General features: G+C 42.8%; 1 protein-coding gene across 2 annotated transcripts in view; it reads left to right on the forward strand.

The window, feature by feature from the left end:
* meis1a (Meis homeobox 1 a) overlaps nucleotides 1-25,776 on the forward strand; it is a 222,024-nt gene that overhangs the window by 158,094 nt on the left and 38,154 nt on the right. For both annotated transcript variants that reach the window (XM_048536129.2, XM_059648314.1), the window contains exon 10: nucleotides 21,337-21,476. In XM_048536129.2, the coding sequence (XP_048392086.1) occupies nucleotides 21,337-21,476 (140 nt within the window). The remainder of the gene's footprint in view (nucleotides 1-21,336; nucleotides 21,477-25,776) is intronic.

Genomic DNA, 25,776 nt, shown 5'->3' on the forward strand with positions numbered 1-25,776 from the left:
AAAGCTAATGCAGGTGATAGAGACTGGAACTTAGACAATCCCACCACTGTCAGTCGTGTCCAGTTCTTCACTCCGCGAGTGTTCAAACTACTTCTAAAATGACCTGTTCTCTCCTAAGTAATCTCCAGTAATTTGTGATCAATAAGAAATGATCAGATTTCACATATTGACCACTTCTCACTTTTACTCCCGTACTCATGTAACATGCTTAAAAAAGGACTTTAAAGGACACACATTGATTGGTACTGAGTCAATATTGTTGGCAGGTTCGGGCAGGGAGTGGGCTAGAGTTGGGGGGTGGTGAGGCTGGGAGGATCATGCAAGAGGCGGAGGAAACACTGAAAAACAATAAAAATGAAGTTAAGAAGAAGGAACATCTTTGACATCATCAGATTGTTTTATCTACACCTTCTGTTGGTGTTAGGTGGCCACTCACAATGCCTGGTAATCGATTTGAGGTAATGGCATGTTTTAACCCTGTCTGCTTGTCAAAACTGTGAAGGGGAGTGCCAGTTAATGTAAATACAACCCCCATCCGCCTTCCTTCATCCATCCAATTGGCTTCTGCAGAATTTACTCCTGTTCTTTCAGAAAGTGAAGCAATGTGCTTCTTAACAACACTAGCATGCTGCATTTGTGTAGGGCCTATGACATGTTCAGCAATCTCAAGGGGCTTCTCAAGAACGTAATGATCCGAATTCTGGCACTGAGGCACAGAAACAGATTTCAGGACTGGCCCATTAATGCTTGGCCACAGAGCTTGCCTTTAAGGAGCATCTGACAGGTGGAAGAGGGTTTGGGGACAGGATTTCAGAGCTTGGGGCCCAGGCAACTTGAAGGCCTGGCTGCTGATGGTGAGGTGATGGAAATTGGGGGGAATGTTCAAGGAAGAAGGACCAGAGAAATGCGGGTTTCTCAGAGGGAGGAGGAGATTAGTGAGATAGGGAGGAATGAGGCCATGGAATGACTTGGAACAAGGGTGAGAACCTTGAAATTGAGGTGCAGCCAGACCAGGAGCCAAAGTAGGTCAGTGATCACGAGTGTTGAGGCAAGTGGAACATCAGAGGCAATGATGATCCTTTTGGAGACTAGTTGTAATTCTCAGAGGAGCCTGCATGGGAAACCATTATGGCTACCTCTCCAACCAAACAGGCAGTGTGTGTTCCCTTGTGGGCATCTCTGCTCAGAATTCTAGGGCCTTTTCTCCCCATGTCCTCAAAAACTCCCCCCACTTCCCTTCAGCACCGACCCCAGTTCCTTGAGTGCTAGGTAGCAGTGTGGGGAGCTCTCTCAGATCAGCTTGCTAGATCCCACTGCCTCAAACTGACTCCTCACTCTTCTGCCAAGTTTCTGCAGGAGACTAGTGGGGCAGCCCAGAGAGGACTGAATGTCTGAAACTTCTTTCCCCAGAGAGCTGTGGAGATTAGATCACTGAAAGTATCTGAAGAGGAAGTCGACTTTTAGGAGTTGAGGAACTGGCTCAGAGAGGAGTTGAGGCCTGGGGCAAGTTGTCCATGATCTTGTTGAACAACTGAGCAGGCTTAAGGTGCCAAATCATCTACTCCTGTTGCTATTTCTAATGAAGCAGGAGTTAAAATCTGCCCCGAATACTGGATGCCTTTTCTGAGTGCCTCTAGCTGGTGGAATTAATTCACTCTGTCGATGTGCGCCTTCACAAATATTTAATGAACCCTTTCGTTAAGTGCATTTACAAGGGACATGTAATATAAACAGAACAAAAGCTCAGTGGCTGTCTTGTTGAACTGTAAACCATCAGCTGTAGGTGGCTTTGAACTGAATGTTAGCCACATGACATGGCTTTGATCATGCTGTCAGTGTGAGTTGCCTGTACAGAGTACTGAGCTGCAAGTAGAAACCTAAGGGACACATATCAATGGCAGTATGCCCAATATTACATTGCACTGCCTAAAACTTTAATACTAAATAAATAAAAAAAAGTGTTGAATCTTTTTACACCTAACTGCAACATTAAGCTTGGAAAGTAAAATATATATGAAGTATTAGCCACATTATTCAATTAGTGGGGTGAAGTTGAGGAGGTGGTGTTATCACTTGACTAGAGATCGTGGAAATTTAGGTCAATATTCTAGGGGATGTGGGTTCAAGTCCCGCCACAGCAGATAGTGGAGTTTCAATTCAATGAAAATATGGAGTGAAAAGCTAGTCAAATGGTGCATTTGCAACGATTTGGCTCGAAAACACATCTGCCTCACTGCTGCCCCTTAGGGAAGGAAGTCTATTTTCCTTGTGAGGCCTGGTTAAATTGTGACTCCAGACATGAGGAGAGAGATTTGAAAAAGACTTGAGGGGTAACGTTTTCACTCTCAGGGTGGTTCTCGTGTGGAATGAACTTCCCGAGGAAGTGATGGATGTGGGCACAGTTACAACATTTAAAAGACATTTGGATAAGGACATGAATAGGAAAAGTTTATGGGATGTGGTCCAGGAGCAGGTAGGTGGGACTAGTTTAGTTTGGGATTATGTTCAGCATGGACTGGTTGGGCTGAAGGGTCTGTATCTGTGCTCCATGACTCCATGTGGCTGACTTGTCCACACTTGAAGGTAGGCAAGAAACACTGGCCAAGCCAATGATGTCCACATGCCTGTAAACATATGAAAAAGAGTTATTGGATTGTTATTGTTTTATGTTTGGTTGTCATGGTGCTACGACTGCCAAGAAAATACTTATTTCCTGGTTCTCGTAGCCCTGAAGGACATTAAGAGTCAATGACTTAATGTGTGTGACTGTAGGTATTGCAAACAGTTTATGATAGGCAGTATTTTTCACAGTCATCTTGTTCATCTTTTTTGAGAAGGGATGTATATGTGTTAGAAGCAGATCAGAGAAGATAGACTTGAACTGGGATGAGGGTTTTTTTAATGAGGAAATGTTGGTCTTGAGGTCAGTGGAGGTCAGCAGACTGAGAGATATTGAAACATATCAGATCCTGAGCAGATTTAGCAATTTTTTTCCCTCTCTGAGGTGGAACTCTCTTCCCTAGAGAGTGTTGGAGGTGGCTGGGTAAATGAATAGTTTTAAGGCTGAAGTAGGTAGATTCCTGACCAACCAGGGAGTGAAAGATTATCAGGGTGCGGGTGGGCAGGAATGGGCGGTTGAGACAACTGTCAGATCAGCCACAATCTTATTGAATAATGGAGCAAGTTTGAGGGTTTGAATGGCCCATTCCTGCTCCATTATTTCCGTGTTCATTTTTTCTCGGCCATCGCTTGTAAGATCACTTTTGAAATGAACTGGGAGACATGGGTTTCGTTGACAAAACCAGCTTTAGAGCCCATCCTAGCTGCTTGGAAAAGCAAGGAGCATCTTGCCTCCTTGAATCGATTTTGATGCAGTTGTGTGACATGGAGTCATAGTCATAGAATTGTAAGAATGGAAAAAGATCTTTCAATTTAACTTGTCTATGCTGACCAGATATCCTAGGTAAACCTATTCCTGTTTGCCAGTGTGTGGCCCATATCCCTCTAATCCCTTCCTATTCATGTTCCCATCCAGATGCCTTTTCAATGTTGTAATTGCACCAGCCTCCACCCCTTCCTCTGGCAGCTCATTCCATACACGCACCACCCTCTGTGTGAAAACATCGCCCCTTAGGTCCCATTTAAACCTTTCCCCTCTCACCTTAAACCTATGCCCTCTCGTTTTGGACTCAGTTATCCTAGGGAAAAGACCTTATCTTTCACTCTATCCAAGCCCCTCATGAATTTATAAACCTCTTACAAGGTCACCCTTCAGCCTCTGATGCTCCAGGGAAAATAGCCTCAGCCTATTCAGCCTCTCCCTGTAACTCAAACCCTCCAACCCTGGCAACATGCCTGTAAATCTTTTCTGAATCCGATTTCACAACATCCTTTCTATTGGCAACTTCAGAGGATGGGTAACCGTCAGGCACTTTAGAATGGAAGGAGGGTTTAAGACATTTAATTTCTAAAATCAGCAGAATGGGAATGAACTGAAATCCTTTTGGTTTTGTTTTCACCCCATGCTAAAATGATGTGCCACTGTAGTAATTAAAGTTAGCACTGGATGTTTGCTGATGTTAGTTTGTAAACTGTGGGATCTTCTTGTTCCTTGGGTGTGCAAGGCTGTAGTAAGAGTGATAAAGCTGATCCACTTTATTCATGTGATGTGGATATTGCTGGCTGGGCCAGTGTTCCTAGCCCATCCCAGTTGCCCTTTAGAAGATTGTGCTTTCTTGTGCTGATGCCATCATTGGCATCTAGGTGCCCCCACCATACTGTTAGGGAGGGAATTCCATGATTCTGACCCAGCAACAATAATGGAGCGATGATGTATTTCCAAGTCAGGATGGTGAGTGGCTTGGAGATGATCTTGCAAGGGGTGGTGTCCCCATGTAGCTGTTGCCCTTAGCCTTCCAGATGGAAGTGATCCCAGGTTTGGAAGGTGCTTGGTGAGTTACAGATACCCACAAATTGGTTAATAGTTTGATGAAAAAATATTTGCCATGTCACTCTGTCACAGACTCTATAATGCTGCGCTTTGGCACTGGGATGAATGAGAGGTCAAACTGCAAGGTATTACTTTACTCATAACCACAGACAACATTTTCAAAGAAGCAGAATTATTTTCATGATTCGTTTTATAGTGCCTTTATTGAGTTCAGGAATATCAATTGCACATCTGGCACAATGCCATTTTGTGGTGTGCTGTTACATTGGAGGAAAAATATCCCAGAGTTGTGTATTCCGTGGCATAGGAAAAACGGGAGACCATTCAGTGCCTATGATCTGGGCTGCAGTTCATGGAGGTCAGGGCTGATCTGTGGCCCAACTCCCCACACCCACATTTACCTTATGGCCCTAACACCTTTAGTGAACAAAAACCGAGCAACATCCATCTAAAGTTAAGAAATAATCAAACAGCAATGGACAAATACTCACTGGATTCTAATAACATTCCCCAACAGCAATTAAAATAGCAAAAGCCACATTAACACACAAAACGCTCACCTGCTAAAACCAGCAACCTGAATTCCAGGGAATTTAATTTTTTTTTTCACTTACATTATTAGCTTTTCACTTCATAAGTGTGAGAAAATGTCCAGTGACTCTCAAAATAGTTAATGTATTTTATATTGTGTGCAGATCCAAACCTGTCTTGTCTGGATAGAGCCTCAGTGTATGTTTCCATTAGACTGAAATTTGAACCTGATTTCTTCATTGCCCAAGTGCAGTTTGAGAAATGGCTGCAGGTTTTATTTGGCCTCAATATGCAAACTAAAAACTATTTAAATCGCTCCCTGACACAGTAATACATAGATGTGCCAAAGTGCTCTTCTGTGCACATTAGTTAAGGGGAAAAGAATAGCCTGAACAAGTTTTCAGTAAACCACATCCCATGAAGTTTTACAGGGTTTGTTCGAATTGGTTTCTGCCCTTAGCATGTACAAACTGAAACTGAGTCAGATCAATCTGAACTGGTTTAAACTCCCTGGCGTGCATGGAGGCTCAGTAAATCCTGGAAGTGTGCCAGCATTGGACATGGTAACACTACAAAGCAAAACAAAAGACATCGAATCAAGCAAGCACCAGGTAATTTCATGCCATTGAGTTTCAGAGCTTTCAAAGGTATGTCACTTCTTGTTTGCAGATTTTTTTTGTTTTCCAATTGAAAAAACTCTATTTAGAAAAGGAAAGAGTCTGTACAGTTACACATCCAGTCCAAATGCTTCTTAAATTTCCAGCGTTAAACCCTGATTCCCTGTTATTTGAAAATACAATGCTGTCCTGTGGTGATAGTATATATGACTCTGCCAAGCTGCAGACTATTCTTTTATTTATAATTACTCTTTTACAACTTCTTTCAATCTCATAACACATTGTTTTAACCCTTACCCTTTTGGATAAACATAACTCCACAGGATTACTCCAGCAAACACCATAATCCAAACTGAAAGACTTGGATTTGGATTATTAATAGAAGTTATTACACTGCAGGTCTCCAACATCATAGTTTGAGATTCATAAAAAGAAAATGTTCTTGTAAAATAAATTTTCATTGAAGTTGCGCGGGACATTCTGAGAAAGTTGCAGTATTTTTGCAAAGCATATTATCTGGATTTCATTTCCTGTATTTTTAACGTTCAGATTCATACAGACTGACAAAGGGGACCCAGTCCTCAACATTTACAAGGTGGTCCGTAATTTTAAATATCAGCAGGAATGAGTCTATGCGGCAACTTGAGGAACAGTTCTTTACAACTGTGTTGTTTTTAGAGCTGGGATTTTCCGCGTTGAAAGGAAAAAAAGTACAGAAGTTTCTCAGAATCGAGATTGTGTATTATGAAAGTGTTGGGGTGTCTCACAGCATCAGGACTCACGGGTTTTTGTTTGTTTGTTAGTTAGTTGGATGCATTGTGTTCGAGCAATTCACCTTCAGATCCTGCAGGTTTCACTGCAGACTCATTACCCACTGCACCCATCCAGTCTGTGCTCTTCCTGAGCGGTTATAAATTTTAATCCCCGTATGTTTGCACAACTTACCTTGTAGTGTGTTTGCCTAATTCCTTCTTAAGTACAATGTTTAACTCAACTTCAACATCCACTTTTGGTAGTGCATTCCGTATCCCAATAACTATTTACATGAGAAATTGTTAACTTTGACTTAGTACTTGCAGCGTTGAAACATTGTTTATTCTAGCTGCCTTTTTTCCCTTTTATAACCTATTGTCTGAGTCCCAACTATGTCAACCATGAGTTGGCTACCTCGAGGTGAAAGGAATTGTAAATATTCCTTGTACGTGGCGTGGAGAGAATTTTGTGGAGTTGTTCTAATAGCTCTTGGGAATCATTGGTCTTCAGGATTTGAAAGGGAATTTCATGGCAAATTGCCGTCTTCTGAAATATCTGAAGATTGCAATCCAGCAACAATCCCATTGGCGTTTAAACTCGTATTTCATCTTTTTCCCTTTCGCTTTGCAAAGATATGTTCCTCAGTTTCTGGAACACTGCTTGCTCTGAGCAAATCAACCTGAGTTGGGAGAGTTTGGCCGGACTGCAGTCACTATCAAAGCTGCAAGAGCGTAATTTCTAGGTTTCTATTGATAGGAGTTGGTCATTTGAGTGCTGTAACTCCGTGAAGTTCTCCAGCAATAAAGCCTGGCTGAGAGACTGCAGTGCCTGAACTGCGAGCTTACAGCTCTTGGGAAACACTTCTTTTTGAAACTAACAAGCATTGGAATTCATAACAAAAGAAAACCAAAGAACTCCAGATGCTATAAATCAGAAACACAAACAGAAGTTGCTGGGAAAACACAGCAGGTCTTTTTCTTTTTTTTTGTTTTGGAATTCACAAAATAACTTAAATGAGTCGAGAACCACTCAGAGCTTTTTGAAATGGCAGGGACCCAGCTGTGACAACAGGAAGTTGTAAAGTCATTCATGCAGTACTCATCCAGTTTTGATTGCCCTTAAGCTTATTTCAAATGATTTTGTTTATCATATATTTTAAAAAGCAGGAGTTTTAAGTGCCTTGAGAGCTCTCATTGACAGTTCCTCTTGATGCTATTGTCATTTGCCTTTGATAGTTTCAATAAGCTTCACAGTTAAATGAACTTGTGTACTTTGTAATTCATATTAATGCCTGTTTTTAACAGTCCCAAAGGACATCCCTCCCCCCAAAACCACCACCATCACCCCACACCCCCACTCTACCACAAGATGTAAGGTAGTGTGAATTTTGAAAAGGGTGCCTTAACTTTTTAAAGAGATACACTAACTATTAAAAAAAAATTCCACTCCCAGGGCCACATTTCAGATATTCGAGGCTGCAGAATTACCCAACTACAGCAGCTGCTGACTCCTATGGGTACCAAGCCCCAAGAAACACACATGCTTGAAATGTGACTGGTACCCGTTCATGCTACCATGCTTCTGTCCCCACTCCTTTTGGGAGCAAGACTTCGAACTTGCACATCCCCTAACATTTCTGACTGTGGAGTATCCTTCCTCCAGATTTCATAGATGCAATGACACAGAAGCGTAGTATTCATCGCTGAAACACAGAATGTAATGGATTAAATCTAAAATTAAAGGGTAAGTTAATTTCAAAGGGAGAAAATGAACATTGGCTCATTTCCTTCATCACCCCTGTATATACAGTGAACTTAACATTACTGCGTGGAGCACTGTCAGAATGAACTCACTTATGACAATTTGTCGATCAGATTTCTACAAATACAATTGGGTGGTGATTTTGATGGTGATGGTTTATGAAGGACATCAAAAGGCTGATTTTAGCCTACCTACCCAGCGGGGAATCTACTAGAGGGTGGGGGAGAGAATGAGGAAAGTATAGATGCACTGAGCATTCACTTAGATCATATTATCATTGAGTCAGGGGTGCCTGAGTGCAAATAGAACTAGGAATTGGAATAAACTATCATGACAAAAGTTAATGCCTTGGACTGGGTCTGAACAACGTCTGACTTCTGGTGTAATAAAGCAAAATACTGTGGATATTGGAAACCTGAAACAAAAATGGGAACTGTTGGAGAAACTCAGCATGTCTGGCAGCTTCTGCAGAGAGAAAAAGCAGAGTTAATGTTTCAAGTCCAATATGACTGTTCTTCAGTACAGCCTCTGGTATTTCATGTCGAATTCCCACATTAAGATAGTATTAAAACATTTTCTCTTCTGGTTTATCCAGAAATAATAATGATGTATATTTATACAGTATATTTAACATTGCAAAACATCCCAGTGTGAATCACAGGAGTTCTTATCAAACAGAGATTTGACACCAAGCCACATAAAGAGACATGATTGGTGATAAATTAGTGCTGGATCAAAGAGGTCTGTTTTAAGGCATGTTGGAGGGATTGAGGGAAGGAATCCCACAGCTTCACTTCTAGTCGGTCATAGGCCTGCATTCATCCACGGTGAGGTGATTAACTTCAGGGAAGTGCAGCAAATCACAATCTGCCGAGGGCAGAGATCTCGAATCAGAGATAATGGGAACTGCAGATGCTGGAGAATCCAAAATAACAAAGTGTGGGGCTGGATGAACACAGCAGGCCAAGCAGCATCTTAGGAGAGCAGAGATCTCAGCAGGTTGTGGGGCTGAAAAAAATGATAGTGGCACGGTGTGATTATTTTGGGAGGGTGGGGGAGGTGGTGAGGTCACAGAACAGTTTGAAAACAGGGGGAGGCAAGGCAAATTCGTATACAGTCGGTGAAAAGCAGTTGCCAAAAGTATTTTTTGCACAAGTAACATAAAGGCAATAATTTTTTTATCAAAAAAGGCAGAAGTGAAATCTGTTCCTTTCTCATTTTGGCTGAGTTTCGAGGGATATTCCACATTCCAAAGCAGAGGAGTTGCCATGCACATCCTGCTCTCTGGCTCACAAATGATGCATTGCAAGCTCAAATGCTGTACCCTTGAGTTTTTACAGGAGGAGGAGTAAACTGACATTCTTGCCAAGCATGACTTCATGAAACTTGGCTTCGGTTTTCAGTAACTTTGAAATGTCGTGTCGCGTCAGTTTTAGGATGTAACGAAACTATGGTTCTGGGTCTGTACCAGCTGTTTGCCGGGGGGCGGTTGCAGTATTTTTTCCCCATTTGTACAGTACCGTTAAAGGCAGCCTGTCATTTGTTCAGAGGCCTTGTGCTGACGACTTGTGACTGTTTCTGGATATAAAAAGTGCTGTGTACAGGACGTGGCTGTGATGAGAGTGCACAATTGCCTATTGTCAGGAAAGGGACAGGCCAGTCTTTAATTCAGATATAAACGCCCTTCAGTATTAATACTCTTTGTAAAGCCCTGGAAAGCTTGACTTGACCTGGGTTTTTGATTAGATGAGTAAAACACAGTACTTAACGGTGATGCTTTGCAATCATCTCATTTTTTGCTGGACCTTCGGTCCAGGCGATATAGGGACATTTTTTAAAAAGTGTTGTCTATTGCAGCTTGAACCTGCAACTCGGCTTCTTTCACTTGACGATTTTGAGTTCAGCTTTAATTGAAACTGGACAAGTTGAACCAGCACTTCTCTGTGTGGCTGGGTGGAGGCTAAATCTGGCAACAGAGCACTCTTTCTTAAGAAAAGAAAGCTACAAGGGAGCTGGCAGGTTGGGTCTTGTCCTGCTGAGCTAGAGCTCACACTGGATAATCAGGTCAGTTTACCTTCCTTGCAAGGACTTACAGGGACATTTGCTTTGAAAAGCAAGACTCTGCCACTCCAAAGAATGCAATCAGAGGCAAATTCTGCCTTTGACCGAGGGTCAATCAGTTTTTAACATGCCTCAAGTTTGAAGGAGCTGAAACAGTGACTAGAATCTCGGCGATTGCTGTCGTGATGCCATGGAAGTGACTTAAAAAGCTCACCAGCCTATCAATAAAAGATTCCATGTCATAAAGTGCGGGTACAAGTGGCAAATAAGACCATAGGACCATAAGACATAGGAGTGGAAGTAAGGCCATTCGGCCCATCAAGTCCTTTCTGCCATTTAAATCATAGCTGATGGGCATTTCAACACCGCTTCCCCGCACTCTTCCCATAGCCCTTGATTCCTTCTGAGATCAAGAATTTGTCAATCTCTGCCTTGAAGGCATCCAACGTCCCGGCCTCCACTGCACTCTGCGGCAATGAATTCCACAAGCCCACCACTCTCTGGCTGACGAAATGTCGTCTCATTTCAGTTTTAAATTTACCCCCTCTAATTTTAAGGCTGTGCCCACGGGTCCTAGTTTCCCCGCCTAATGGAAACAACTTCCTAGCGTCCAACCCTTCTAAACCATATATTATCTTGTAAGTTTCTATTAGATCTCCTCTCAACCTTCTAAACTCTAATGAGTACAATCCCAGGATCCTTAGCCTTTCATCATACGTTCAACCTACCATTCCAGGGATCATCCGTGTGAATCTCTGCTGGACATGCTCCAGGGCTAGTATGTCCTTCCTGAGGTGTGGGGCCCAATGATCTTGTATTTTAAGAATTGGGCTTTTGATGGATTATGTTTTCATCAGATCAAAAGGGATGTCTGCCTCCTCACCAGAGATTCACTTTGACACTGTATTGATAAAAGGGAAAAGTAGATCCTTGGTGTTTTATTTATTTTATAAATATGTTTCCCAGCACTTCAGTCGAAAATTGAACAGTGCAGCCCAGTTTTATGTGCACAGCAGGTTTTATCACAGGATGGTAGCCCCATCAGATTATTTAAATAGCCGTGGAGTTATATTACAGCACGGAAACTGGCCCTTCGGTCCAACCAGTCCATGCCAAACATAATCCCAAACTAAACTAGTCCCACCTGCCTGCTCCTGGCCCATATCCTTCCAAATCTTTCCTATTCATGTACTTATCCAAATGTCTTTTAAATGTTGTAACTGAACCCACATTGACCACTCCCTCTGGAAGTTCATGCCACACACAACCACTACATGTCTAAAAAGGTTGCTCCTCATGGCTTTTTTAAAATCGTTTTCCTCTCACCTTAAAAATGCCCCTTGTCTTTAAATCCCCTACCCTAGAGAAAATACATCTTCTATTCAACTTATCCATGATTTTATATGTCTCTATAAGCCCACTCCTCAGTTTCCTATGCTCCATTGAAAAAAGCCTTAGCCTATCCAGCCTCTCCTTTATAATTTAAACCCTCCAGTCCCAGCAGCATCCTGGTAAATCTCTTCTGAATCCTGTCCAGCCAACCTGCTTCCTGGATCGTGACCCTCTGCTCCTTGTCTGTTCTTTGTTTAACCCTTAAGAGGGTGGATTCTGGGGGCGGGGGGAGAGGTGTGTGACATTTGTACAGTTTTAACATCTCAACCGAATCGCACTGCTGTGCTTGTCAGGTACTGCAGTTCAGCCCAATGGTTCTGGAGCACAGTTTGTTGCTCTGAGTGTAACACAAATTGATTCTTATGGAAACGCCTCCCTATAACGTTGCAAACTGCAGTATTAAACCATTAAACCTCTAACTTGTTTCACTTTGTACCCATCTCAGATCAAGGTGCCAGTTTGAATGTTTCATTTGTGTTCGTGGTGAAAACTCCCAGTTGAGACAAGCGTGAGCAATTTTAAGGGAGGAGGTGGTGCGGTGTTAAAATGAGCAACTAATTCATGACCCATGGGGATGTGGGTTTGAATCCCACCATCATGGTTGGTGAAATAAGAATTCTACGTTTTTGAAAAAAAGCACCTGCAATTGAATTGGATGGCACCCCTGTAACTGCTGTTGTTAGTTGTTAAAGCCCGTCTGATTCACTAATCTCCTTGAGGGAAGGAAATCTGCCATCCTCAATTAGTTTCCCAATCCATAGCAATGTGACTGAGTCTTAACTGCCCTCTGGGCAATTAGGGATGAGCAATAAATGCCAGTGAGACGGTCAGCAATGAATTAAAAAACCAACAATGGCAAATTCAGCCAAAATTAAGCAATCTATGTCATTCTGTCAGAACAATAAAGGTTTAAAGGAAAGAAGAAACAAATTGTTTCGCCGATAATTGGATTATCGCACCAAATGTCCACTTGATTAAAACGAGAGTGGTAATTCTCCAACTGACAGTCCACTCAAATCTTTCTTTGTAAGTAGAGGAAGACATGCCTGTGGGAAGCAGCAATCCTTATGTAAACCATTGACTGGGAAAGGTAATCTTTGTGAAATATCGCACGACATAAAAGGAAATTCTTTGCTTTGCTAAGTAGCTACAACAGTTGCCTCAATGCAGAGCACATACTGTGAAACTACAGATCCTGTTGCTGACACTGGGATTTCTGTGCTCCCTTGTTGCCCTTGTAGTGTGTCTATTAGATCGTTTGAGTTTTGTTTAGGCTTCAGCAAATGTCGTACAATCAGTCAGCGAAATGACCACATTTTCCAAATCCCTGTGTGCTGTTAGACTTCAGTGCCCCAGCGCAGAGCTGAAGGACTGCTCCATATTTGGAGATGAGCCCTTCATTAGGCATCAGACAATGATCTGATCTACTTGGAGGCAAGTGAACCTTAAAGATCCTTTGCAGGTGTTCAGAAGAAAAGAAGGAAATTTCTCAGGCAGTTCCTCTTCTCCTCAATGCCACTGGAAACAAAATGAACAGGTTATTGACTTAATCGGAATTTGTGGCTTTTGCTGACGATGGAAATAGCCATGCCAACAAGCCAATTTATTGGGCTTTCGAACAAAAGGAGTGATTCATTGGGTACAAAATATTTGAGACGTTGCTAGAATAAGGTGCTACACAGGTCCAAGTGTCAGGTATTTTTAATCAACCTGTCTTGAGATGTTATGACACACTCCTGGAGCAGATGGCACTTGAACCCAGTGCTCCTAACTCAGAGGTAGAGTTATTACAAGAGTGCTATTTCCAGAATTGTGAAAGGAAGACATGTGTTCATTTAGATTTTGGAATAACAGCAGAAAAGAAATGGCAAGAATCTTGATTCCAAGCTGCCTCATGTGCATGGTACTTTATATTTTCAACTCATAATAAAATGCTATGTGGAATAAACAACAGCTTTCATTCATACATATATCGATGAAACTAAGAGCTGCATTTGCAAAGCAATCAAGCTTCAAAATAATCCTAACTCAATGAAATATTGTTTCTCAGACAGGAAGATAACAGAATTCTGCCAAACCCCAACAATGTTTGATCATGGCATTTTATTCATGTTTTTGGTTAACGTTTATTGAAGGTGGAAATACTTGCAGGAACAATAAAAGGGAGTTTGACATTGGTTGCTGATGTGTGGTTTGTAACTTGTGTGAGTCACTTTGACTGAACCGCAGCATTGAGGGTACTGGTCACATTGTGGACGATTTGGTTTGGTGGGACTTGGTCGGCTAAGGGCTGGATCTGAAGAGATGTGTAAAGCAACTTGAGAGATGACTGTGAAGAGAGCAAGATGTAAGACTCAGGGCGTCTGCAGAGACAAGGAGCTGGACCAACTCATTTAAAGACTAATATTAGGATGAGAAGTTGACCTCAGCTTGACCCTGGTGGGCGGAGCAAAAGCATTCTGCTGTTTTATTACGTTGAGCAGCCCGGAAGCCTCTTCGTGCGGAGGTAGAAACAATCCCAGTGGGTTGTTGCAAAATAAATAGAGTTCTCCAAGATAAGTTATTGATTTAACGAATGCAGGGAAACATGAGTGCAGGATATTTTCACCCAGTGGGAGAAGTTACGTCTCCTTGTGCTCTGCTAATGCTGCCATCCATTGTTTGCAACTTTCACCTCAGCTCAATCTGAGGATATCAAAAGCAAGGCACTCCTCAATGTTAAAAAGAGAAAAGCAGGCTGTAGCTGCTTACCGAGCCTTCTTGCATTTGTCAGTGGGCCAGACTGTTGCATGGCACCATTCTTTAAAAAAAACACATTGTCCTTGTCAGCCATGGGGTAATTGCATTCTGTAGGATAAAAGAGTCAGTAAAATGTGATAGAAAATAGCGACAGTTGCGCTTTGGTCTCAGAGATTCGCAGGAAACTTTTAGTTGCACTGGCTACCTGCTAGGAGAGGAATTCTGAAGAGTTGCTGGATTATGAAAGGGGGTGGGGAGGATTCAGTGTGTGGGCATGGAAGAGGAATGTTGGCCAGTAGGTTTCCAAAGATGAAAGGCCATTAACTCCCTTGATTACAGAAAAAAAATTGCTTTCAGAAAGACACAATACCGATAACCTTCACTGTCCTCGGCCTAATTCTTCCCTGGGATATTTATTTTATTTTTCTCATCCTGATTTGCTGTGGAACAAAAGGAGCTAATGAAGCAGTTTTTTAAAAAAAACATTAATTGCCTCATTCAGGCACTGAATGTTTTACACCTGTGCTTCTAATTGCAGGAAAGTATTAACCAACCTTTCGCTGACCTTAGATGCGATAAGTATCAGAGTTTCTTGAAAAGAGCCCTGTTTCTGAAGAAAACACTCAGGTTAAAATGTTCCAGTCATTTTGAGGACTGCTTTCTATCATGTAGGGAGCTGTCTGTGTGAACTGCAAAACAATTTAGACCTGCATATCTTTTTGATCTGTGTGTCTTCTGTTTGTTGGACTGTACCATCCCTTTAAGATTGCTGCCCGGTCCCTTTAAGATTGTAGACTAGTCCCAATACAATTGCCACCCAGTCCCTTTATGATCAAAGACTAGTCCCTTTAAGATGCATGAGCGGCCCCCTTAAGGTCACTGTCAGTTTCTTGAAGGTTACTGACCAATCCCTGTAAGATTGCTACCCAGACCCTGTAAGATCAATGCCCAGTCCCTTGAAGATTGCTACCCAGACCCTGTAAGATCAATGCCCAGTCCCTTTAAGATTGCTACCTAGACCCTGTAAGATCGCTGCCCAGTCCCTTTAAGATTGCTACCCAGACCCTGTAAGATCGCTGTCCAGTCCCTTTAAGATTGCTACCCAGACCCTGTAAGATCAATGCCCAGTCCCTTTAAGATTGCTACCCAGACCCTGTAAGATCGCTGCCCAGTCCCTTTAAGATTGCTTCCCAGACCCTGTAAGATCGCTGCCCAGTCCCTTTAAGATTGCTACCCAGACCCTGTAAGATCAATGCCCAGTCCCTTTAAGATTGCTACCCAGACCCTGTAAGATCAATGCCCAGTCCCTTTAAGATTGCTACCCAGACCCTGTAAGATCGCTGCCCAGTCCCTTTAAGATTGCTTCCCAGACCCTGTAAGATCGCTGCCCAGTCCCTTTAAGATTGCTACCCAGACCCTGTAAGATCGCTGCCCAGTCCCTTTAAGATTGCTACCCAGACCCTGTAAGATCAATGCCCAGTCCCTTTAAGATTGCTCCATAGATCCTTTAAGATTGCTACCCAGACCCTGTAAGATCGCTGCCCAGTCCCTTTAAGATTGCTACCCAGACCCTGTAAGATCGCTGCCCAGTCCCTTTAAGATTGCTTCCCAGACCCTGTAAGATCGCTGCCCAGTCCCTTTAAGATTGCTACCCAGACCCTGTAAGATCAATGCCCAGTCATATATTAACATCCAAGTACAACTAATGTCAAAACAGTTTGTTCACTATTCAAAATGGGTGAAATATATAAATCATTTGATCTGCTTTTCCAGTCTGGACTTATGCATATTTCAACAAAGTGAAAGCTTGAATTGCTATTTATTTCATTTAACGGATTGCTTTTCATAACACTGTTTTTTGTAAACTCATTGTGACATGAAGGTAATCATTGAACGACATGAGGGGCAGCCAGAGAGAGGGGTTCAGTCAGGATGAACCAGTTTCACCCTGTGGAGAGTCACACAGAGTTTTTGTTTCGTGAGACTGGTGCTTGATGGAGAGGAGCTGGATCCTAATACTGACTCCTATACATACACAGTGCCAACCTCTAGACTAACCAATAAAGACAAATGTATCAAACACCTTCTTCACTATCCTATGTACCTGGGACCCCACTCTCAAGGAACCATGAACCTGCACTCCATGTCTCTTTGTTCACCAACACTCCCCAGGACTTTAATGTTAACTTTATAACTCCTGCCGTGATTTGCCTTTCCAAAATGCAGCACCTCACATTTATCTAAATTAAACTCCAACTTTCCCCGGCCCATTGGCTTTCTGTCAAACTGGTCTAAAAGACAGAGTAACTGAGGAATTCTGCAAACATTTTAAAAGTATTTGATGTTTATGACAACTCAGGAAATAACTTGGTTTTGAATGTTGTGAGCTGTGATTCAGCCATGGTTAGCCCTGTCAATTCCATTCCCTCCAAGGAGACTACACACATCCAGATTTCAAGCACATTTTAAATTAAATATATCCCCTTCCCTTTACCTAGGTTTCACTGACATTACTGGCTGAATCACAGAATTGATAGTGTGCGGAGGGAGGTCATTTGTTCCAGTGTGTCTGTGATGACTCTTCAAACAAACAGCTCACTGAAAGCCATTCTTCATCTTACCCCGTCGCCCCATCCTGCACATTCTTGCTTTACAAATAGGAGTATAACTTCTTTCTGAATGCACTGAGTGATCTTGCACCTCCCCAACCCTCTCAGACATTACATCCCAGACCTTAACCACTCGAGATAATGGGAACTGCAGATGCTGGAGATTCCAAGATAATAAAATGTGAGGCTGGATGAACACAGCAGGCCAAGCAGCATCTCAGGAGCACAAAAGCTCAGATGAAGGGTCTAGGCCCGAAACGTTAGCTTTTGTGCTCCTGAGATGCTGCTTGGCCTGCTGTGTTCATCCAGCCTCACATTTTATTACCTTAACCACTCGGGTGATCCTGCCCCCCCCCCCCCAATACATACCAGACCCTAACCACTCAAGTGAACCTGTTCTCCCCCCCCAAAACCCTCAGACAGTACATACCACACCCTAACCACTCGAGTGAACCTGCCCCCCACCTCCACACTCTCAGACCGTATAGGTTTGACCTGTGTCATTTACTGTAGTGACATTAACACTCCAAATTATAAATTTCTTCTCCTGTAATTGGGCACGGTGGCTCTGCAGTCAGCACTGATGTATCACAGCGCTAAGGACCCGGGTTCCATTCCACCGTTGGGAAGCTGCCTGAGTGGAGTTTGCACATGCTCCCGGTATCTGTGTGGGTTTCCTCCGGTGCTCCGGTTTCCTCCCGCAGTCCAAAGTTGTGCAGACGTTGTGGATTGGCTGTGCTAACTAGCCCGTGGTGTCCAGGGATGCGTAGGTTAGGTGGGTTAGACACAGGAATGCAGGGATAGAGTGAATGGTCCGGGTGGGATGTTCTTCAGAGGGGCAGTGTGATTTGATGGGCTGAATGGCTTGCTTCCACACTGTAGGGATTCTGTGATACTCTTCTTTATTGTAGGGTTTCCCTAATCTGCTGTTCTCCTTTATTCTGCAAATGTCTCCCCCTATAGATGCCATACACAAACATACACCTATGTAAACTGTACATTAGTTTGAATAAGTGAATGGTGTGGTTTGCTCATCTGTCCAGACAATGTGTGGCAGAGACAGAGAGTCAAAGAGGTCTACAGCATGAAAACAGGACCTTCGGCCCAACTTGCCCATGCTGCTGAGTTTTCACAATTAAATGAGTCCGATTTGCCTGTGATTAGCCCATGTCCCTCCTTATCTATCCCATCTGTACGTGTCTGAATATTTCTTGAATGACAAAATTGTACTCATTTCCTTCACTACCTCTACACAAAGGGAACTAAACATGCTCAGCCTAGTTGCCTCTCTCTCTGTATAGGCAAGTGGATTCTTTTCTCCCACCCAAATGTGACAATGCAAGAACCTATCTCCAATATCAATGATGATGGGAACTGCAGATGCTGGAGAATCCAAGATAACAAAGTGTGAAGCTGGATGAACACAGCAGGCCAAGCAGCATCTCAGAAGCACAAAAGCTGACGTTTCGTACCTAGACTCTTCATCAGAGGTGAAGGGTCTAGGCCCGAAACGTCAGCTTTTGTGCTCCTGAGATGCTGCTTGGCCTGCTGTGTTCATCCAGCTTCACACTTTATTACCCTATCTCCAATACGTAGGTTGATTTTGTAACTAAAACCATGGACAACATTTTAGTGAAGTGAATGTGTACAATTGAAATGGGAAGGTGATTAGGTTCTCTAGTTTGCTTTTCAAATAAGACTTCTTTAAAAATTAAAAGAATACCCCACAAGAAATGGTACAAATAACTTTATTGGCTTTAACTTCATCTACCAATCAGATGTCATGACAGGATCGATGCATTTGAATGAATTATTGTTAAAAATAGTGCAGACAGAAATTTTCACAAACTTACCAGCCTATGTTTCACAGGCAGCAGTGAAGCATCAGTGCTCACTACTGTCTTCAAGGAAAGCTGCCCACAAAATGATCGACCAATCTTTGTGGCTTGGATTTCCCTTTCCCTGGCACCAATCAGGCATTGAGTGAAAGTGATCTCCAGGCATCTGACAGCAGTGATGTCATCAGCAGCTAATCACAGCACAGAATTCTCACAGACAGCAAACCAGGAAGCAAAATGCATTGATTATCCTTTATATTCCAATAATTTCACAGGGAAAAAATTAAAGATTGGAATATATACATAGGGTTACAATAGAAGCTGAAATATCCTAAACAAACTGAATAGAGTCATAGAGCCACAGAGACCTACAGTAAGGACACAGATCCTTCGGTCCAAACTGGCCAGATATCAATGAATCTAGTCCCATTTGCCAGCATTTGGCCCATATCCCTCTGAACCCCTCCTATTCAGACGCCTTTTCAATGTTGTAATTGTACCAGCCTGCACCACTTCTTCTTGCAGCTTATTCCATGCATGCACCACCCACTGCATAAAAATGTTGTCCCTCAGGTCCCTTTTAAATCTCTCCCCTCTTACCTTAAACCTAGGTCCCTCTAATTTTGGACTTGACCACCCCAGGGAAAAGACTTGCCTATTCACCCTATCCAGGCCCTTCATGATTTTATAAACCTCTATAAGGTCACCCCTCAGCCTCTGATGCTCCAGGGAAAATAGCCCCAGATTATTCAGTCTCTCTCTGTAGCTCAAACCCTCCAACCCTGGCAACATCCTTGTAAATTTCTTGAACTTTATTATTTTTAAAAATTATGGATTTTTTCTAGTGGGGAAACTTGATATCCTACAATTATAAAGTAGTTTTTCAGGGTTAGAGAAGGCATTTAGTAGTAATTATGAAACTAATACACTGTAAAAAACCAGTTTAGATTTATTGTAATGATCACTATATCAAGAGTTTGTTTACCCTTTAACTAATGGTGTAAACAGGGATGTTCATGTCAGTTCAGGTGATTTTTAATGGTTAACAAGTGTGGGACATTAACAGTGCACCCTGTGGAGAGACAAGGAATTATGGACAGCATCCTCTAGATCTCCGAGTTTGACTGCAGATATGTGGACTCCAGAAGTTGCTGTCAATTTCACAGTGTAATGACGGTGAATGCTAACAGTTTTTGTCAATATTACAACTGCAAAATCCAGGCCAATTAAAGGGGATTGAAGTTAGTGCACAGAGAAGATTAAATTCATTGGGTACCCGAACTGAATAACTCCCTTTCATCATCTCATTTAATGGTTGAACGGGCTCAAGGGGTTAAGTGGCATCCTCCTGTTCCAATATTCCCGAGGGCATAGGCCAGGAAAGTGGGGTCAATGTAAAGTTCAGCCACACTGAATGGCATAGCAGGCTCAAGGGGCCGTTTGACCCAATCCCACTCTTTCTCCTTATTTTCCGTGCTCCTTACTTTCAAATGATTTCTTACCTGTGTTCCAGTCCGTTCCCAGAAATGCTCCGTGTGCTTCTCAGCAAAGTTAATTGTGCCTTTACCAGCCTCCAGTCCAGGTGGAGGAAGAAGTGAAAGGGAATGAACACAAATGCTGCCGAACCACAAAGTTACTCAACGTCGTTGCTTCGACAAAGGAGAGTCAATTTGGATTCTCTGCATGGGTTCGGGCTGTTTCGACCAGGCTTTTCCTGACCTGCTACTTCTGAACGAGCTGTGCATGAGGCTATTTTTCCACAGAATGCTGCGTCAGTTCACACTCTTAAAATTCTGTTGCCTCGTTTGCATGTTCAAAATCCTTTTATTTTATTCTGGCTGCTCACCACGCAGGAAAAACTTTATGTGGATTTTACTTTGCAGACCTTAGACTGTAAAGCTTTGCTGAGAAACTGGAAGGTCACTGGTTATATAGCGATGACCTCTGTTTGACCCTAAACCTTCCATAAAGTTGGGGAGGAAAAGACAGAAACATTAAGTGGAATGCTTTTGTGCTGTGTTCCCTCGGCAGTATGAGTTACTGGTGATAAAAACTCCAGACATTCTGCTTATTTCTTTTCTTTAATGGCAAGACCACCAGCACCACAGTTCATTTTCTTAATACAAGCCTTAAAATGGAGTTAGTAGCCTAGAAGGAATGGGGAGTGTTGGTTGAAGACTAGAGAGTGAGGAGAACAAAGGAGAGATTCTTCACTAATTAGGTGAGGCAACAGATGCTCATATGAGTGACGTTTTTTTATCAGCTGCAATGATTTTCCCTTGAAAGGAGAAGAAAGCGCAGTGTTGGTATTGTATCGTAAGAACGTCTAATTATCCAGCTCTTTAGGAGATGCCCAGCTGTGGGTGAGGGGGGAGAAAAAAAATGCAGAAGGACATAAATCAAAAGCTGCACCCCTGAGTTTGCTATTGGGCGGACTCTGGTGCAGTTCAGAACAGTTACTCCAAGAGTGTCCACATCCCATTCCCGCCATCCCCTGCTGTTGAGGTTTATGTGCCCTTTAGCTTGTTTTATTTCTTTGTTGAACTGCATCAAAGTAACCTTTCCTTCTCTATCCTTTTCCGCAGGTTCATAAATGCCAGGAGAAGGATAGTCCAGCCCATGATTGACCAATCTAACCGAGCAGGCAAGTCCCCAATAGTAACTGTATTCAAGTCGCACAGGCGAAAATCATCCTCAAGCCATTCACTGGGAGAGCCATTACCTGGTAAATAAATAGACACTGAATGCTGGGAATGACTGACCACTAAATTAAAGTAGGACTTTCCTGCCATAACCAAACTAATCAGTTTATCTTACGTGATATCTTCCAACTTCTTACATTTTTTCAATGATAATAACTTACAGCTCAATGTCCTGCTTTAAGGGCATTTTATCTTAAAAGTTGAATTAGACGTTAATATTTATTTATTTGATTGAATTTTTGAGTTTTCTTCCCAGCTTTTACTCTCTGTTGCTGTGACAACTTCCTGGTGCATGGCTTGGTGTGAATTTGCTGTAGATGTTTTTAATTACCTGTCAAAGAGGGCAAAGGGGTTAGCATTGCTTGGAGAACATAGTAATGTTCTCTGTTACTTATAAGGTATTGCTTGATATGCCTAAGTCACTAATAGGTGTTTGTCTAACTAACTGGTTCAGGGTTGTGGTTCAGGTGTTGTGGGACAAATGAGACCCTTTTCTCATTACTAAACACCTTTGCCATATTTTTTCACCTGTCATTTTTATTTTAACAAACTCTGTCTCATGAATGAAAGCCTTGGGTTACTTCTGCCTTCTGCTAGAATTGGTCTGAATTTACTACGGTCCAGCCTTGTAATGTATGTCTGTAATCTTTCAGGGTAAAGAAATCAAAATAAGTGAATCTGTAGGTCTTGGAAATGAAGACAGTTTTGAAGTTACACAATCAGAGCCAAATAAAATGTGGGCACTTTCATTCTGCTGCAAAATATTGGTTTAAGAGGACTAAGGCTTTCCCTGAAATTATTCTCACAACTGTTTTAGACAACAGTGTGAAACCATTTATTTGCAACGGTTAACACGCTGTTCTGCCTCGAAGCAGAGATAAGAATATTCGAGCAAACTGTTTTTGTGTTTGCACACTGCTATCATGTGGCATACTGACCTGTTGAGAGGACAGCAAAGGTCATTGTTTGTCGTTGCCAATTTGTTCATTTTTTTTATCTTATTGTCAAGAGGGGAATCATCCTAAACAAGGGGTAGTGCCTCAAACTGTGCACTGTGGTAGAATACAACAAAAAGTTAAACTGACTGATGCACACAGTGTGTTTGGAGGGTTGGTTTGAAGCTAAGGAAAGACTAGAGGATCAACAAGACCACCTCTGAAAGGATAATGCGTCAACCTCTCCTAACAGCATAGCCCTTTCAACCCAGGAAGTAATAAAGTGAGCCTTAGTCCCAGATGTTCTGCAGGTTTCACACAAACTTTCCAGCCCCGTGTTGAGATGTTCACATCACCCTTCCCTGCCACATTGCCCATCTGATTTCTGCTGCTGTCTGGAATCTGATGTTCGCTGAACCTCAGGAAAAGCTGCCAGTTTCCACCTCTAGAAGCACCATAAGTGAGCTGCCTTCAAATGAGCATTGAGCATGAACAGGTTACATGACTTGTGGAGCTGTACAGCACAGAAACAGACCCTTTGGTCCAACTCGTCGATGCCACTCAGATATCCTCGGTAAATCAAGTCCCATTTGCCAGCATTTGGCCCATATCCCTCTAAACCCTCCTCTTCATATCCCCATCCAGATGCCTTTTAAATGTTGTAATTGTACCAGCCTCCACCACTTCCTCTGGCAGCTCATTCCATACACGTATCAGCCTCTGTGTGAAAACATTGCCTCTTAGGACCCTTTTAAATCTTTCCCCTCTCATCTTAAACCTACACCCTCTAGTTTTGGACTCCCCCACCCCGGGGAAAAGACCTTGTCTATTCACCCTATCCAGGCCCCTCATGATTTTATAAACCTCTATAAAGTCACCCCTCGGCCTCCGATGCTCCAGGGAAAATAGCCCCAGCATATTCATCCTCTTCCTGTAGCTCAAACCCTCCAACCCCAACAACATCCCTGTAAATCTTTTCTCCACCCTTTCTAGTTTCACAACATCCTTCCTATAGCAAAAAAAAAGAACTACACACAGTATGCCAAAACTGGCCGAGCTAATGTCCTGTACAGCCACAACGTGACCTCCCAATCCCAAAGCCAATGCACTGACCAATAAAGGCAAGTGTACCAAATGCTGCCTTCACTATCCTATCTACCTGCAGGTTCTTTTCTATTTTTTAATCAACGTGTTCAAACATGTCATTACACACCTCTAGAGCAAGTGGGAATTGAACCCAGGCCTCTTGGTCAGGTGCCTTGGTAAGGACCCTAGCACTGCATCACAGAAGTCCAGGTTACTTGACCTTTTAAATTGAACCTATCCAAGTGCCTGCTTTAATTAGTGTAGCTCTGGGACAGGATGAGAGCCCCCACTTTAAAACCCGTCACATCATTTCCACATCCCCCCACCCCATTACCTCCAACACAGCCTCACAATCACTTGTGCTGCTCCAGCTCTGCTCTCTTGCTCATCTCTCATCTTAATCATGTCATCATCGTGACCGTACTCTCTGTTGCCTGCACTCTACCCCTTCCCAAATGTTTTTCCCTGGGCAGAACTTAAACAACTAGTGGTAGGGCCTTGGGTAGTGTTATAGATCTAGGGGCTCAGGTACATATTTTTTAAAATACGCGCCGCAGGTAGACAAGGTGGCTAAAACCCTGTATGGCATGCTTGTTGTCATGGCACAGATCATTGACTATAGAAGTTGGGACGTCATGTTGAGGTACAGGACGTTGGTGAGGCCTCTTCTGGAGTACTGTGTGCAGTTCTGGTCTCCCTGTTACGTGAAGGGTTTTGTTAAACTGAAGAGGGTTCAGAAAAGATTTACCAGGACGTAGCTGGGAATGGAGGGTTTGAGTTTTAAAAATAAGCTGGGCAGGCTGGGAATTCTTACATAGGAGCACAGAGGTTGAGTCTTACAGTGCTTTAGAAAATCACGAGAGGCATAGGTAAAGTGAATAGCAAAGGCCTTTTCCCTAAGGTGGGAGAGTTCAAAAATAGCGGACGTAGTTTTAAAGTAAGAGGACAAAGATTTAAAAAGGACATGGGGGCAATTTTCTTACACAGAGAATAATTCATTATGTGGAATGAACTGCCAGAGTAAATGGTGAATGGGGGTGCTGCTACAACGTTTCAAGTACATTTGGATAAGTTCACCAATAGGAAAGGTTTGGAGGGATATGTGCCAAGTGCAGGCAGGCAGGACTAGTTTAGTTTGGGAACCATTGGCAGCATGGAAAGGTCTGTTTTCATGCTGTATGACTCTATGACTCTCACTTTAAATGCACTTCTTAAAACCTCCCTGTTTGAATGAGCTTTGGGCCACCTGTTCAAATATCTCTGGGTATGGCTCAGTGTATGTGAATTACCTTGTTGAGGTATTTTACTATTTTCAATGGCTGTATAAGTGCTACGCACATCTAAACCTCTACCTGCTCGATGTGTCTGCTCCCGTTTGGGGCGTTGTGGCCAGTGAGGTTTTAATGCTATATTGCCCATGGCCTTTGGTCGCTCATCAAAATATCAAACCATTCCATGCTACATAAGAAACATAAAACCAGGAGTAGGCTGTTGAGCCTATTTGAATAAATTCTGTCCTTCAGTAGGATCATGGCTGATCCTCTATCCAATGCCATATTCCCACTTTCTCCCCACACCTTTTGAAGTGCCTTAAAATGTATCTATCTCTTTCTTAGATATATTCAGTGACTTTGCCTCCACACATGTCTGTGGTAGAGGATGCCTCAGGTTCACTGCACTTTGAGTGAAGAAATATTTCCCCAGCTCAGTCCTAAATGGCCTACCCTGTCTCCTGAGACTGTGCCCCCGGCACTAGACTCCGCCAACCTGGGGAAACATCCTCCCTGCGCCTAGTCCATCAGCTGTGTTAGAATTTTATACAGTTCAGTCAAATTCCTGCTGATTTTTACAAAGCCTAGTGAATACAGGCCCAGTTGAACCCATTTCTCCTGATGGGGCAGACCTGTCATCCTCAGTATCGGCCTATGTAACGCCTGGCAAATAGGAAGATGGGTGTAATTGTTGGAGGTCAGTCATCTCAGCTCCAGGACATCTCTGCAGGAGTTCCTCAGGGTGGTGTCCTCGGCCCAACCATCTTCAGCTGCTTTATCAATGACCTTCCCTTCATCATAAGGTCAGAAGTAACTCCTCAGGTACTGAAACAGCCCAGTTTCAAATACAGCAAGACATAGACAATATCCAGGCTTGAACAAAAAGTGGCAAGTAATGACCATGGCACACAAGTGCCAGGCAATGAACATCTCTATCAAAAGAGAATCTAACTAATGCCCTTGACATTCAATGGTGTTACCATCACTGAATCCCCCCACTGTCAACATCCTGGAAGTTACCAGTTATCTGC

This window comes from Stegostoma tigrinum, chromosome 9, assembly GCF_030684315.1.
Source record: "Stegostoma tigrinum isolate sSteTig4 chromosome 9, sSteTig4.hap1, whole genome shotgun sequence".
NCBI lineage: Eukaryota > Metazoa > Chordata > Chondrichthyes > Orectolobiformes > Stegostomatidae > Stegostoma > Stegostoma tigrinum.